The 17,885-nt window shown below is 33.0% G+C and overlaps 1 protein-coding gene across 2 annotated transcripts in view; it reads right to left on the reverse strand.

Annotated features, from left to right (window-relative positions):
- The window catches only part of LOC145299251 (uncharacterized), a 121,335-nt gene that overhangs the window by 12,808 nt on the left and 90,642 nt on the right, over window positions 1–17,885 (reverse strand). Inside the window, exons 20-23 of one of the 2 annotated variants that reach the window (XM_080144386.1) lie at window positions 16,442–17,200; window positions 11,133–11,359; window positions 8,629–8,783; window positions 2,187–3,851 (exon numbers count right to left, since the gene is read on the reverse strand). In XM_080144386.1, the coding sequence (XP_080000512.1) occupies window positions 3,706–3,851; window positions 8,629–8,783; window positions 11,133–11,359; window positions 16,442–17,200 (1,287 nt within the window). In that variant the 3' untranslated portion in view covers window positions 2,187–3,705. Of the gene's footprint in view, window positions 1–2,186; window positions 3,852–8,628; window positions 8,784–11,132; window positions 11,360–16,441; window positions 17,201–17,885 lie in introns of those variants that run through there. The other variant, XM_080144387.1, reaches the window with a different exon arrangement.

Here is a 17,885-nt window from a genome sequence, read left to right on the forward strand (position 1 = left end):
ACAAACCCAACAAGCAGCAAAATCCCACCCCAACAAAGTAGAGATCCCGAGATGCTAGAAAGCCTTCTACTCTAATAGTTTCTTCGCCAGGACAGCTAGATTTTGTGATTCCCTTCAAGGTTCCTGCTTCCCCAATTGTACTGACATGTATAAGTTCAAGTGTAATGTAAACAGACATCTTGCTGCTCAACTTCCTACATAGTAACCCTGCAATTAATGTCCCAGATAGTAGCTCCCGACATCAAAGTGGCATTGTGCCTTGTTTGGGGTGAAAATGCAATTAAAAAAACAAAAAAAAACGAGTTGAGATGAACTATATTACACAAGCAAACATCCCAAAGACGAGTATGTTTACCATAGGAATAGAATGCTATAGTTTTTCCCTGATTATTTCAAACCCTACTCGATCCAAGTGTATAAGTAAATATTTATCATTCTTATACAGATTGTCTTAGTTTTACATATTAAGGATTCTGTGTCAATGGCGATTAGGTCAATTAGAATGGACTTTGACATGTACATGTCATAATGATTCAAATCTGCAAAATAAAATCATTCCCAGGGTTAAATTAAATATGGATGACATCTAAGGTACAAACAGAATGAGAGGTAAGATGAGTTAGACAAAACAGAGGTACATCGAAATGACGGATGACATCGCATTTTTTGAAACCTGAGAAAAAAATCAGTTTGTCTGTGTATGAGATACACCACCACTACTGCTGAAAGAAACTTTAATAGTCGCTAAGTGCGAAATGTTACCTCGATATCTCTGTTTGCATGTCACTCATATAAGTAAGATAAATTAACCAAATATGTAGCTAAGAGAACCTTAGTCTCTCTCTTTCTCTGCTGTGTGAGTCAATTCTCTCCAAAAAGAAAACATGTCAAAAACTTTCAGTGAACGTCTTTGTATTTGTTTCAGCAATTAAAAAAACCAGTGAAAGTTGCGTGAATAAAAAGAAGTGAATATAAAAAAAGTGAGAATAAAAGAGCGTCCTTTCCTGTTATAAAGACATTGATTTATTTGATTCATTAAGGAAAACATAACATTAGCTTAAAAATACAACCTGAAGACTTAACCAGAATTGTCTGATTTATTTCTTGCTTCCTTTGTTTCAGCTTATTTAATTCATTAGTCTAGTGGTCTTCATCAATTTGCTATCTTGTTATAATACATCTTCATATTCCAATAGCTTCTTTTCGATGACTGCAAGGTTGTGGATCTTCTTACTGACTGCTTTCCTCCTACCTACAGCTTTAGCTTTTTTTAAGATTAATATCAACAGTCATCTCCTGGCTTTGTGTTAATCATCTTTCGTTCTTTTTATGTTCGTTATATCAAGTGATTTAATTCCTTGTCTAACGACAATTACATTAAAAAAATCTGCTTGTCCAGAATTCAACATAATTTAAAAAAAAAAAAGAAAGAAAATATAAAGAAAAATATTTATGATGTAGGTACCCATCATGGAATGGAAATGTCATATTTTAAAAGTCATGTAAATTGATCAAGTAGTTGTTTTTTTTATATAATGTATATATGTTCACGATTTTTTAACAATTTACAATTAATCGCCGCCATTACAAGGCTGATTTTGATCTCTATTTCTGTGGAGGTTGTTAAGGTTGTAACCAGTGATGAGTTTTAAAGATGGCGAAGCGAGACATGCCATCCTCATTTCCTCATAAAATTTGATTTTCTGGATCAAATAGGTTTTAAGGACCCCAGAAAATATGCAATTGACTTATGTGCTCCGTAAACAAATGGATAATAAACCTGAGTTGTTTTGTTTTCTGTTACAGTATAGGAAAAGATTTATCTTTTAGAAAAGAAAGGGGGATACGAAATATTTATTTTTTGCTGCATTTTTTTGTTTTTATACAAGATATTTTAATAAACAAACGAATCTTGTCCTTATGTGTCGAAACCGAGAATTCTATTTTTTTCGGAGGAGGGGAGTGTATGCTTTAAACATCCTAAATTGTCAGTTTATTATCCATTTGTTTATAGTGTGCAAAGATCAACCAGAATGCCATCTCGTTCATTTTGCTCATGATCTGAGATCCTTTGAAACCTAATTGATACGATTTTCTTAATTACAAAAAATACCTGATCAATTTAAGTAATTTTTGGAATATGACATTTTTTTCGTGACTGGTGTATACATGAAGATTTTTCGGTATTTCTGTTTTTTTTTTTTTTTTTTTTTTTTTTTTTTTTAATTTAGTTGAATTCTGGACAAGCAACACAAAAAAATATAGCATTTAGTCAGACTGAGTTGTCTTTTCTTGTTAATTATTATTTTGATTTGATTTTGTATCCTGTAAATATTCTAAGCGGTAATCATGTCTGAAACCTTTTTTTTAAAAAAATGAAAACAATTTTTTAAATCTTGAATAAAAATACTTGTTTGATTTGATTTTTTTCGAGGGGGTGAGGTATGAACTTGCATTTATTATTTAAGTACTAAAGCAGCCATTATTCTCTCGCTTACTCACTGAGTATCCGGCTAAATGGAAAATTCACACTGATGTATCTGTGTTTACAACCTGGCACTGTGAATCCGCCGATATTTCAAGTTGCTTATCACTAAGAAAAATGTAGCATCAAAGATTAGAAGAAAGATTTCTTAGCTTCCTTAATCTCCCTGGGCAAATCTGCATAACACAAAATTAGAATCATATTTATTGTAGATACTAAGGATCGTTATCTTAAAAAGCACCACTATTTCAAGTTTAGTAGTTTTGCAGCATATCAACGCCTTCTCATGTTATTTAATGTTGAATCCATTCAATTTGATAAAAGTGTTCACATTTCAAGTTCTTTATATCTTCAAATATTTATTCATGATGTTTGGTTTGATTGTTTTGTAGAGAAAATTTTTTATCATTGTTTTTAGCTTTGCAGAACATGATTGAGTTTTTTAAAAGAAACGAAAAAAAAAAAGCAAACAATAACATTGATGTCCTAGTGACATATGGCCGAGTGGTCCTAGACGTTGTATCAAAGTTTACAGTTACCCAAAGGTGCTGAGTTCAATCCTGAACGAAGGCAGTAAAAAGTAACATTCAAAACAGAGAATCAGCAACTATGTCCCAGAGCCTAGCTGGAGTCCAAACACGGTACCCCCGTAATAATAATAAAGGGTTGGGTTCAAGACTCCTAACAATCGGTTCCCCAATTCAATACAAAACACCTGATGAAGGCCGGAGGGCAAAACGGCCGAAACGTTGTGACGATAACAACCAAGATGAGGAAGTCAGTCCGACAATCTCAATCAATGAAAACACCTCATCTCAAAAATACAGACAATTACTAATAACATCGATGTTTCGTGCAGTTTATGTCACCTAGCCTGTATCTTCAGACACCCTGATCTGGCAGCATTAGAACATCAAATTAAAATTGTATGTATAGTAGATACTGAGGACCATTATTTTAAAAAAGCACTATCATTATATTCTGGCAATACTCCTCTGATGAAACTTAGTGAATAGATTTTCTTAGGAGACAGATTTTTAAGATGACACCACTCATATCAACCATTTTTAAACATTCTTCCTTTTTAACAATTAAATATATTTAGTTTTACTTATTTTTGTTTTTGTGGGATTTTTTGTTCTGAATTATGTTAAAATATTGCAGCAGTAATCAAAGAATTTGTATTGTATGTTTTTTTGTTTTTTTTTTGCAAAAGTTTTTCACGTGAGATAATCTTGCGTGAAGATATTCAGCAGATCTTTGTTGTCCGATTTTAAAAGAACTGTCACAGATTTTGCCGCCTGCTTCATGTGCAGCAAATAGATGACAGAGTCGATGCATTGGCCGCTCAATAGAGCCTCTCCATCTACAACAAAAGACGAGAGAGAAAAATAGGTTAACACGAAAGACACACTCACAAACTATAAATAGCAGATTCATAAAATGGATTCATTCAATAATAATTCGTTGGTAATAAAATTCTTTTTCAAACTTTAGTGTGACAGACGGACAGATGAAAATTTTATTTAAAAATTTATCGTGACAGACAGATGCAGATGTTATTTAAACCTTAAGCATGAGGACAAATGAAAATAATATTCAAATTTAAGCAGAACAGAGAAATAGATAGAAATGCTATTTCAAACTTAAGTATGACAGACGAATTAAAATGCTATTTCAAATATGACAGACTAATTAAAATGCTATTTCAAACTAAGTGTAATAGAATGCAATTTCAAACTTAAGCATAAAAACTTATTAAAATGCTATTTGAAACTTAAATAGGACAGACAGATTAAAATATTATTCGAAACTTAATTATGACAGACTCATTAAAATGCCATTTCAACCTTAACTACGACAGACTGATTAAAATTTTATGGCTATATTTTCAGTAGTTACTCTAACAGTGCTTGATATGTAAGTAGAGCTAGGTAGTAAGTTTTGAAAATATATATGGCAATTAAGCTACACAGAATTTACCACATTTGATTCGATTCTTGTGAGGATTCATTGCATGAAATTGATATTGTTTTGTGTTTTTATATATATCCATAGTACTGGGCTTTTTAGTCAGTCAATCAGATTCTTAGTTATTCACACACCCATTTATTGTAAGCCAATGCGCGTGCACACTTGTTTCTTTGTTGTTTTAGCGAGGATCTTTTTCTTTTCTTTGTGATCGGAAATGACCTAGTTTTAATTTGGATGTTTATTTACATTTTATTTTATACTAGGGTACTTTTTTATTTACTTATTTATTAATTATTATTATAATTATGATTATGATTTTGTGTTATTGTTATTAGTAGTAGTATTTCATCATATCCCTCCTCCCATTATCCTAAGATAAAGTTTATTTCATGCATACATAGGTTTGCTATTTCACTCGTGCGGTTTAATAAATTTATGAGTTCTTTGCACTCTTTAGGATAGCTAATTTCTCATTCAAACGTAGTCTACGAAAATTGTAACCTGATAAACAATGCTTTTGGTTAGGCATTTATTTTGCAATGGACACTGCATCTGATTTTTACAGTTACAGTTATTTTTGTTCATTGCTAGTGTTTTTATTTTTATTACGATTTGTATCAGTACTATTTCTAGGAATAATATTTTTGTGCTTTGTGTTATTAAACTGCAGAAGTGAAATAGAAAATGTATGTATACACAAAATAAACTTTGCCTTAGGATAACAGGGGTGGGAATATAAACTACTACTGTTAATAATAAGAACAAAAATCATAATCATAATAAAAATTAATAAACAAATATATTTTTTAAAATATTCTAGTACTAGCGGGGGTACCTGGCATTGCCCGGTTGTTTGGAGGTGGGTGTGTGTAAAGGGGGGGGGAGGGTAAAGTAAAGAATAAGCGAAGTAATAATCCTGTTTAAATATAAAAATAAAAACGATGTTAAACTTCTTTAAAAAAAATCGGCAAAACCAAAACAAACAAAAAACAGCGAACAAACATAAAACTTCTTTTAAAAAGATATCGGAAAAACGAAAAGCACAAATCAGGGGAAAAAGTGATGGATGTGTTTGGAAAAACAAAAAAACAAAAAACACAGCAAAAAGCAAAAAAAAAAAAAAGAAAATGTCAATTTGGTTAACTCCATTCCAGTTTTTTTAATCAACTACAAAACAAAATAAAGCGGAAGAAAAAAAATGGCATAATAACCCTTCGATTCGGTTAACTCCATGGTGCGTTTCACCAAGTAGAATTAAAATTCCATTCCAGTTTTTTAAGCAACTACGATGTAAAGAAAACCGAAACCGGTGTGCGTTTGTAACTGTCTCTTGTAGACGATCCTGCAACGGTGTTAAGTGGTGGCGGGGGAAGGAGGAATTTATTAGAGGGAAAAGATTTTACCACTTTCATTGATCTGAACCGATTTTGGCAGTGAACTCTCAGCAGATAGAATATAGGAATCTACGATTATCGAGGAAGTGGATAGGTAATAGGCCTATAACACACTTTAGATATTGTGCTGCAGTTTGTGCGTATTACATTTGCATGAAATGTCTTGATTTTTAATCCTATTAAGATCAAAATCAGAGGGGGAAAATGAGTTCATTTTATATATATGGGGATAACATAAAATGCAAATTAACATCCAAATTATAACTAGGTCATCTCTAATCACAAATAAAAGAGAAAGTCCTTGCTAAAACAACAAAGGGACAGATGAATACATGCTCATTGGATACAATAAATGAGTGTGTGAATAACTAAGAACCTGATGGGCTTATTAGTAAACCCAATACCACAAGTATATATAAAAACACAAAGCATTGTCAATTCCATGCAACAGCCTGACGAATCCTTATGAAGATGAAATGCGAAAAATTCTGTGTACCTTAATTACCATATATATTTTTAAAACTTACTACATAGCTCTACTTACGTATCGACACTGTCGAAGTAAATACTGAAAATATTTCCATAAAATTTTATGTTAATAATATATATATATATATATATATATATATATATATACACTAATACTAAAGGATCACTATTTATCAAGACCAAAAGCCATTTGAGGATGAGGATTAGTGAGATTCCAATTGGATGATGAAATGGTATTCTAAAGTGGTTGAGAATTGTGATTAATTTATAACTTGAAAGACATGTTGACACTAGATTTTAAAACGACCATGTTGTTTATAGAGAATTGTTTCCATGGTAACATGTTCGACAAGTGGGAAAAACTATATTCATAAAAGGTCCATTTGATTTTGAATAAAGAAAAGTTCTTTGCACCGTTGGTAGAAAATGAGTTCTTGCTGAGGTTATACAAGGTGGAGGAAGGGAACCATAACTTGAAGCTTAGTCGAGCACCTACCACAGAAATATGAACAGAGTATGGAAAGACTAGCAACGTCTCTTCTGTGAGAAACGGATTGCAGGGAAGAGAAACAGATCATCTCCCACTAAATTACAAAGTCAATTTTGTATTCTGTCAAGAAAAAAAAATGCCTGAAACAACACTCCCCAATATGTAGCAGCAGTACTCCATCTTTGGCCAAATCTGATTTTTTATAAAGTCTGTAAAAGACTGTATCAAGAGTCATGTACTTTTTAAAGTGATAAAATGATCCAACCATTTTTTTTTGAATTTCAAAATAGATTTTATGTAATAGATTTAGCTCACAACAATGTAGAAAGTGGAAAGTAACATTGGATTTACTTTTGGAAGACACATAATTCTCACTTCTCTTATTTTGTCTTTTAATCCACACATTCCATAAACAATGTTTCTGACAAAGGGAGAAAAATTGCTGTTTTTTGGGGTCAGAATATACCCATATAACTAATATTGACCAGTTTTTGACCTTGAAGTAGTATCCTTTTAGTAGTATCTTTCCTTGAAGTAGTATCCTTTTTTTTAGCTTCTTAGATGAAGTGGCTTTATCTGTAGCGATTTCCACAAAAATAAATTGAAATAAACTATTTTTTCGGTAAAAAGAAAGGCAAAACTTCACATAAGCAACTGTGGATTTTCTACATGGCTTAAAAAATAATGTGTCTTTAGTTTACCTATGGCAACACATCAAAGGCCGTAAATGACAAAGTTCTCTCTGATTCTCTCTCCTCTGATCTCGAGCGCGTGGTACAGTGGGGGAAGAGGTGGTTGGTTACTTTTAATGCATCTAAAACTAAGCTCCTATCTTTACATCATCAACGCTCTGATTCCCATCTGGCATCAATTGAAATGGATGGCTCTCATCTAGGGAAACTCCATGTTTTGATAAGCTTCTGGGCTTGACCTTTACTCGTGACCTGAAATGAAACACTTACATCAAGTCAGTTGCCAAGGTTGCTGGAAAAATGGTAGGATCCTTCTATCACTCCAGAAGATATCTAACTACTGATGCAATTCTCTATCTATGTAAAAGCCAAGTACGTTCAAGGATAGAGTACTGCTGCCACATCTGGGCAGGAGCTGCTAAAAACAGCCTATCTTGCCTTGACAGAGTACAAAATAGACTTCGTGGCTTGGTGGGGAATGCCCTTTTCTCTTCCCTGCAACCTCTCTCCCACAGGAGAGACGTTGCGAGCCTGTCTTTGTTTTATCGTTACTTCCATGGTAAGTGCCTATCTGAGCTTCAATCTCTGGTCCCCCCTCAGCAATCTTTCACAATAAACACCCGTCTAGCTGAAACCACTGTCAAAAATTTTCCCCACTCTTTATCTGTGCCAAAACCAAAATGTAGATTCCATGAACAAAGCTTCTTTGTTAGAAGTGCACACCTGTGGAAGTCTCTTCCATTTGCCTGTTTCTCAACTGACTACAACCTGGATGTCTTCAAGTCCAACATAAACAAATTCCTGATGAACCACCCCCTTAAGTAAGACACATTATCAAATCTCCAATACTAACGTACTGCACACACAATAACCCTTATCCCCGAGTGACTTCCAGGCCTTGATAAGTGGTGATGACCTTGTAAAAAAAAAAAATGTTTTTCGTGTTGGATTCATCGTAACATTGTAGCAAATGGAATATTTCCAGAAACGCAAACATTGAAACACAATGTCAATGATTTAACAAAAATGAACATTAAAAGAAAAATTGGAACCATTTCAAAACAAAAATCTCAACGATACAAAGCTGACAAAGATGGTACTTACCTTTATGGTAAATGCAATGGGCAGGTATCGTCCGACATAATTTGCTGATGAACGTACTAAGAGACAGGGATTCAAATTGACTAATTGTTACCTTTTCAGAGTAGCAAAAACTTAGCCATAATTCTGTAAATTCTTTTAACTGCAGAACACGAGGACTAAAAATAAAAAAAGAATGGATAAGTGTTAGAAAAATAACAGCCACATCCTCTAATGTTTAATGAATCTGTTGTGAAGCCAAGACTACTATTTCTCCATTACATGTCTCTTTCTCTCTACTCTTCCCTTTCCCCCTTCCTTCCTTCCTTCTTCCTTTCCTCAAAAATGTGACAAGAGGTTGTAACCAATCAGGACAGAGAACAGTTCTGGTGGGAAAGACAAAAAAGAGAGATACAAAAAGTGTTGGAAGCAAAAAGACGGAGATGCGAGTGGTTCCAGAGTCAGGGGACATAAATGAAAATCACAAACTTTATATAACCCGATACCACTTGTACGCTGAAATGAATATAAAACCGTTTCGTTTGGAAGTTCCTTTGTTTCTTTATTATTATTTCCAGGTCGGTTTCTACTCCCGTCTTATTAATTTCGATGACTTCCCAAAAGGGGGACCCACCGAAATGGTGACCTACCCAACAAGAATTACATTATGGTAACCGCCATAAATCTTCCATCCCCCTCCTCCCCACTTGGATGATCCTATAAACCATTTTCCAATCTTTTTGTATTTTTTGTCAATGTCTAATTCTTTTCTTCTCGCATGAATTAAAAACATGTTTCTGAATTTTTGAGATAGGGATTGAGAATTTGTATAATTTGGATTCTTTGAACTACTGTTCTCATCTTGTGTGTTATTTTCACAACATTTCGGTCAATGTAACCTCCAGCCTTCTTCAGGTGTATCTTGTCAAACTCTGGTATCTTTCTGTCAAACTCGGGAATCTGTACAGAATTTTGAATGTAACCCTTTATTATATTCATGAAAATATTATGTTCTTGTTCCGTCAATCATAACTAGGTGTAAGGCCGCAGTAATTCGCAGTTTCATTTTTAGTACCGCCCACACCGAGGATTGAACATTCAACCTCTAGAAGAATGTAACTAAATTTTACAAAGTACTTGATCCACCAGACTACATTTCCTTGTGGATTAAATAAAGGGTTCTGTTTAAAATTCCCAAGTTTGACAGAAAGATTTCCAAGTTCGACCAGATACACCTAAAGAAGGTTGGAGGTTACATCGACTGAAATATTGTGAAAATGACACTCTAGAAGAGAACAGTAGTGTGAAGAATCCAAATTAATCTCTAGAATTATATAAATGCAACTCTGTCTGTGTGCGGAAGTTTGTTTCTTACAGGCTCCGAAATGGCTGAACAAATTTTCTTTAAAATTTACAGAACTTTAGTGTATAAGTCTAGGAGTGATCTTAGTTAAGTTTTGTCTCAGAATACCCCCGATAATTACCGATAATCAATAATCAAAACCATTATTTTAATTTATCTATCATCAGTAAAGCCATTTTTTCCATTATTTTGCAACAATGATAGAACAATGGGCTGTGAAAATTCTACTGTGAGTAAGTTCATAGCGTGTTTTCTTTTTTGCATGACATGGTCCGTACATTCAAACCCTTTAAGTAAATTTCTTAATTTTTTTTTCTTTTTTGTTAACTGGAAAGAAGTTTATATAGAATAATTTTATATAAGAAACAGTAAGTTCTCTAGCATGCAATGTAGAATAACATATTTTGAACAAAGTTACTGCATGGAAGGATGTGAAGCTTCCTCCCAGACGATTTCATGGATTTCGATGACAATAGAAATATAAAAATGTGAAATATTCGTTGATCATCATTATATCCCAGGTAACGTCGGGTCTCCCTGCTAGTAATGAATGAAACTTACATTATTTATTGAATCATCAAATGTTTAAGCATAAAAAAAATTAATTTTATCATCTTAATAATGAACTTTGATGGATTTTACTTTTGAATTAGAAGTCAATTTCATGGACCCTACTTTCTTTCCAACTTCTGTGAACATAATTCATGACTACAATGTCACAGTTTTTTTTATTTTCTGCTGACTAGTAAGTCTTTTATTCTGCTACTCATTTCCTCTAAAGAGAAAAGTATGGATTTTTGAAACTCCATGGAATAATGAAAAAGAACTTTCATTGCACTACAGAATTTTATTTCCAGGAACATTAATACCAAACTTTGAATAGAACAAGTATATAACATGAAAATGATATTAGGTTTCAGAATTTTTTTTAGATGAGGATTGATAATGTTGTATCATTCAGACTACTATTCTCATTTTGGTCATTATTTTCACATTTCCCAGAGTTCACAATAGTAAACCGGTTGGAGGTTACAGGGATCAAAACATCATGAAACCAGATGAGAATAGTTGTCCAAATAATCCAATAAATACAAGAAAACTGATTGTTCTCATCACACAATTGTGGATATAATTTTTTAAAAATCCATAAAAGATATCAACGAACCTGGCAAAATCAATCCAGAATAAAGAGAGATTAAATTTATCAGACATTTTGGATTCACAGCCTTCAGCTTCCAGTTGAATGCATCCACGGATTGAAAGAAGATCCCGTTGGATTGCAATTGGATGTAGATACAATTTTGAGTAAATAGGAAAACCATCATTTGTTTTTTGGATGCGGCCATTAAATTCTGATATACCAGTTTTTGACCAGAGAATAGAAGCTGTCTCCTGAAAAAAGTAAATAAAACAAATATTACTTTCATCTGAAAAAATTTGAATTCACCACAGAAACGTTTTAGTTCTGATAATAGGAATATATTTGCCAATTATACATATATATATATATATATATATATATATATATATATGTGTGTGTGTGTGTGTAATCGGAACCAGCAATAAAAAAAAAAATTTTTTTTTTAAATATCAGAACTTTTTGGGGCATCGGTGTCTATTTTCCGATGCCAAAAAAGATTCCTCTAATTACAAGAAAATCTTCCACTGCTGGTAGTAATGATAAAAAATAAATATTGTTTTTACGTTTGAGAAAATATCAGTACATTTAAACAAAGGTACTTTTACAGTAATCAGAAAGAAATAATTATTTAATTAAATATTTAGAGATTTATAAAGAATCAGAATTGGGAATTTAGTATGGAATCTGTAATTGTATCGGAATCGGGAAAAATATTGGAATCATCCGTCCCATCACGAATATATATGTACATATACTAGACATTTTACTTGTGAAAAACAAGCAAAAGTTATAGGCCATTAACTAAGAATGAGTGCTTTATGCCAAATTAATAGTTTAATATGGTTAAATTTGGTTAATTTTTATATTAAATACTAATCCCTGTTAATCCCTAACTGTGCATCCAAGGGATACAACACATAATTCACTGCATCATAATGATGAAATAGTCAGACAGACAAACAGTATAGATATATATATATATATATATATATATATATATATTATAGTAAATTATAAAAATATATATGGCAATTAAGCTTTTAATTATTTTAATAATAATTTTAAAATTAATTTTCCGCATCTCGTGAGAATTGGTCAGGCTTATGCATAAGCCTAATGAATTCTCACGAGAATGAAACGTGGAATATTCTGTGTAGCTTAATTGCCATATATATTTTAATAACTTACTACCTAGCTCTACCTATGTATTGAGCACTGTTGAAGTAAATACTGAAAATTTATGCATTAAATATTTTCGTATATTAATTTATGTGATTAAATGAAGTAGTCATATATATATATATAAATGATGCACATTTTAAAAATAATATTCTCATGTGACAGAGAATTGAAAAAGGAAACAAACCAAATTATATGTTCATCAACATTTCGTCTTTATTTCAAGACTTCCTCGGGATGATTAATTTGAAGAAATGAAAATACCAGTACAATATATGAAAATATACTTGTTTTGTTTGTTAAAACATACTTTTGTTTTGTTTTTTTTTTACATAGGCATCACCACTTATCAAGGCCAAGAGGCCACTCGAGGATAAGGGTTAAAGAGTGTACAGTAGAAATTGGACAATATAGTAATCGTTAGTAATGGAAATCCGGTAAATTTGTTAACAAGTGGGACGGCTCATCAAGAACTTGTTTACATTAGACTTGAAGACAACCATATTGTAGTTAGCTGGAAAGCAGGAAAACAATTCCACAGGCGTGCAGTTCTAAGAAAGAAGCTTTGTTCATGGAATATACGTTTAGGTTTAGACACAGATAACGAGTGGGGGGAATTATTGATAGTGTTTTCAGCTAGACGAGTGTTTCTTGTGAAAGTTTGGCGAGGAGGGACTATAGACTGAAGCTCAGTCGAACACTTTCCATGAAAATAACAATACAGCAGAGACAAACTCGCAACATCTCTTCTGTGAGATAGAGGTTGCAGGGAAGAGAAAAGGATATCTTCTACAAGACTATGAAGTCTATTTTGAACTCTATCAAGGCAGGACAAGTCCTTTCTAGCAGCTCCTGTCCAGATGTGGCAACAGTACTCGATCCTTGGATGTACCTGGCTCTTATATAGAAAGAGAATTGCATCAGCAGTGAGATATCTACTGGATTGATAGAAGGATCCCACTATTTTTCCAGCGACCTTGGCAACAGATTTGATGTACTTGTTCCATTTAAGATCAGGAGTAAAGGTCAAGCCCAGAAACTTGTCAAAACTTGAGGCCTCCTCAAGACAAGAGCCATTCATTTCAACTGATGCCAGATGGAGATCAGAACGTTGATGATGTAAAGAGAGAAGCTTGGTTTTAGATGCATTGAAAGTAACCAGCCACTCCTTTCCCCATTGTACCACATGCTCAAGATCAGAGAAGAGAGAATCGGAGAGAACTTGGTCGTTTACTGACTTAGATGTGCTACCATAGCTGGTAGTGTCATCAGCATAAATGTCTACAAATGATGTAAGGATGTGATTTGGAAGATCATTAATGTAGATCAGGAAAAGAGTTGGGCCCAGGATGGACCCCTGAGGGACTCCAGCATTAATACTGTGAGCTTCTGATTTTTGCCCATCAACTACTACTCTTACGAACCTGTCAGAAAGAAATGATTTAATAATTGAGAAGACATTTCCAGCTATACCATAGCTAGAGATCTTGTGAAGTAAACCTTCATGCCATACCCTATAAAAGGCCTTAGATATGTCAAGAGCAATTGCCCTAGAAAGGTTGCCTCTGTAGAAAGATTTGCCAAACCATATGAGATATAACTGTGAGCACATCTGCTGTAGATCTAGCAGAACGGAAACCACATTGTGTGTCACTAAGGTTATTTTTGCTGAGATGGTTGACTACTTCTCTATTTAACACAGATTCCAACAATTTACTCATGACACATAGGAGACTTATTGGCCTGTACTGAGAGGGGGGTGAGCGATCACCTGAATTCTTAAATACTGCCCTGTATTTAAGAATTCAGGTGATCGCTCATCCTGATGAGATTTTCCATTACTTGCTTTGTCCACAAATAAAACAAGTATATTTTTAAATATTGTATGAGCATTTTATTCTCTCCAAATTAATGATCCTGAGGAAGTCTTGAAATGAAGATGAAACGTTGATGAACATATAATTTGGTTTGTTTCCTTTTTCCTCTCTCTCTCTCTCTCTCTATATATATATATATGTTTTTATTTTTTTATTACCGTTTTAGCTGTTCAGTTACATATGTTTCGGATGCTGGACCATGTTTACGATCCAGCAGCCTTGTTAGACCTTACAGAAACCTGAACTGATAAAACGGTAATAAAAAAATAAAACACATATTTGCTCTGCAACAGTATTGAGCACTCTCTCCAGGTTTTTACTAATTAACAATTTTACTATATATATATATATATATATAGTCTTTAAAGTTTTTAACCTTTAAAACTATACAAAAAAAAAAAAAAAATTTTATCATTTGTTAGAAAACCATCCAGTCAGTAAGTCATTTAATCACCTGCAATCACTGCATCAATTCGCTCTCGAATTTACTATAGTAATAATAATTTATTTTTTAAGGAATCATCAGTTGCTTACCATGAAACACTGTTTTGGGATTTAAAAACAAAACAGCATATTATATCATGGCTCCCCAGCAGTGTTGATCAAACACCACTTCCCTTAATCTTAGGAAGAAGACATGTTACAAATATTTGAGCTAATTTCCTATTCTTAATTGCATTATCTAACCTTTTCATGCTATAAAAATGAATATATATATATATATATATATATATTCGAGACTTGAGTAGTTTTAACTTTGTAAAAACACATAGCTATATACAAACACACAAACTCATGAAAAATATAATATAGGATTACTGGTTAGTATAAATAAAAAGTAAAACGTAGTTCTTTTTTATAAATGTCAAGACCCCACAATATTATTGGTATGAATAATTTAAAAGTATTTTAATTATTTAAAAAAAAAAAAATATACATTGACTGATTATATATATTTATAGATTTTTTGTAATTCATTAAAAAATACCTAATCACAAAAGGTATTATTTTTCATGGTTCTAAGCGTTTCGGCTAAGATCGAAGTGTAAGAGTTTTTTACTTTGTATTTGTTCCCTACTCCATGCAAATGAAATGATTATTTATTTATTTAATAATGAACAAAAACATGGATTTGGGAACTTTAAGTAGGACGTCCCCTGAAGTAAATGTGGTATTATGGTAATTGAGGATTTTAGGAATAGCATTGACAAATCTTAAATGACAAGGATGACCATACACTCCTATCACCTCCACTATTTTGAATGACCTTGTGCCTATTTTTGATTATTGTATAATTTTCTGAAATAAATTTTTCAATATGTAGTATTTAGAATTTTTCATTTTACTGTTCAGCATTACCACAAAGTTTACTGGTAGTGTGCATCTTACAAAATCGAAGAATCAAATTGTATATCCTAATATCCAGCCCTTGAAGATGGCTCCAGTAAAAAAAACGTTTGAAAGTATCCAATGATTATGGTAAATTCATCTGCCAGATCAAGACTGGGACACAAACATCAATAAGACATCTAGATATGATCATCTGTTCTATATACGTTTTGTTTCAAACTTAGATTAACTCCAAATAAGGCAGATTGCAACTGAGACATGAGGGGCTACCGTGAATTAGGGATCAGATTTACAGGAGCATATGAAGTGCGAATTTATGCAGCAAGATGTTTGTTCACATTATATTTAAATTTCCGTCTGTCTGTAAAGTCGGGGATACAGGGAAATAAGCAGTTTGAAGAAAGAGGTTATTAAAGTAGAAAGCTTTCTGTCACTTTGAGACCTATACAGTGAACAGAGGGCAAATTCATCTGCCAGATCAAAACTGAAACTCAAACATTGAAAAGGCATCTAGAGAGGATTATCTGTTCTTTACATTTTTTTTTTTTTAACTTAGAATCACTCCAAATTTTGCTGATTGTCATGCTGGTTGAGAGTATCTATGTTGTGGGAGCATCAGAGCAGCAAGTTCATCGAAACACATTCCATTGATGTACTTGCAAAACAATCACATTGATATCACATTGCAGCAATAGGACAGGGGCTGTAGCTTGTCCATATTTAATTTTCTCCAAAAATCATCAGGACTAAACCTGTCTTTGAGACTCATATAACATATCCATCATATCATTCTCATATTATTTCTCACCATGCAACACATTTCCCCAACCCTCACTCATATTCGTTTTTTTTTTTTTTTTTTTTTTTTTTTTTAATAGCTGTAAAATTATACAAAGAGTAAGAAAATTAAAAAAGGAATTTATTTACCATTTCAAATGAAGGCATCAAGCATTCCGAACATTGGACCGATATAGAGCAGCCACTTGGCAGCTGAGAATTGTCTGTCCTAGTGTCCAGCATTAATATAACACAAAGTCCGCCGGTAGTATGCATCTTACAAAATCGAAGAATCAAATTGTCCACTGCGGTAAGAGGGGCAAACGTAGAAAGAGGAATATCCTCAGGGTTTTGTTCTTCAGCAATAACTGAAGGCTCAGTTGGCTGCCATGTAGTTGATTGTTCAACATTGATAGGGGAAGGATTGTCAAGGTAGACATAATCAGTGCCTAGTCGGAATGGAGGTTCCGGGGATTTGGCTGAAATTGTTTCATATGAGTCATCATCAATCACATCCAATGGTCCTTCACTAGTTTCGAGGTTAACGGCACCTGCGTAGGAAGTTGTGTAGAAATCACTGTAAAGAGAACTTATTTTGGAATCTGAAGACACGGGAGAAAGTGGGTGGAAAGAAGGCGATGTGAAGGTTTCAGCAGCCGTTGTAGGTTCATCGGATGTTGTTTCGTTTGAGTCTCTGACTGGCTGAGTGAGTGAGTTGGAAGTTTGGCTTGTGCCAATAGTCCGCCAATCAAATGTCTTTTCTTTTTTTTCCATGCATACTTTCGATAGTTGACCAAATGGAGACGAGAATTGCACATTGCCAAATTTCGGATTACAAACAAAAGTATCCGACATTTCATCTTGCGTGGATTCATTAAAGAGATCATCAGATCCTGCGTTTGGGTTTACCTATGGAAAGAAAAGAAAAGAGATTTTTCTTAAAATAGATATTGCTCACTTTAATTACTTAGTGTAAATGAGGAAATAGTATGACAAAGCTTATGCAGTAAAGTATTTATCCGCACACAAATCTTTTTTTTTACTATATATAAAGGGAGATGTGGTTAACAACATGTATTGAAAACCTTGATGTCCAAACTTCAAATCCAGTTCATTCCACAAAAATAACTTTAATTCAAGATGTTAGCAATCTTCAAGTGGTCCCTCCCCTAAGTACCTGATGTTTTTCTAAAAAGAATTCTGACTAGATAAAAAAAATCAAAGGAACATGCAACAATAGTATCTTTAGATTTATACAATATGATGACTAAATATAAATACTAGAAAGATACTCGAACTAAGATAGGCAAAATGAATTCCCTAAACTTTTGTAATATTTTGATGTCCTCTTTATGAATATCAAAATTAAGATATAATTAAATTCACAAAATTCTTATTCCAATTTTGATAAAAATTAAGATATAATTAATGTCCAAAAATCTTATTCCAATTTTGATCAAAATCTAGGTACTATGCAGAATACAGACCGTGCTGTAATAAAAGTATTTACAAACCCATTCTTACCATGGGGAGGGGGAGCGCATTGTAACTATTCTGCACTTTCACCTAACAATTTAATGAACAAAAGATACCA

This window comes from Euprymna scolopes, chromosome 2, assembly GCF_053919585.1.
Source record: "Euprymna scolopes isolate OS-2025 chromosome 2, ASM5391958v1, whole genome shotgun sequence".
In the NCBI taxonomy this organism is placed as follows: Eukaryota; Metazoa; Mollusca; class Cephalopoda; order Sepiida; family Sepiolidae; genus Euprymna; species Euprymna scolopes.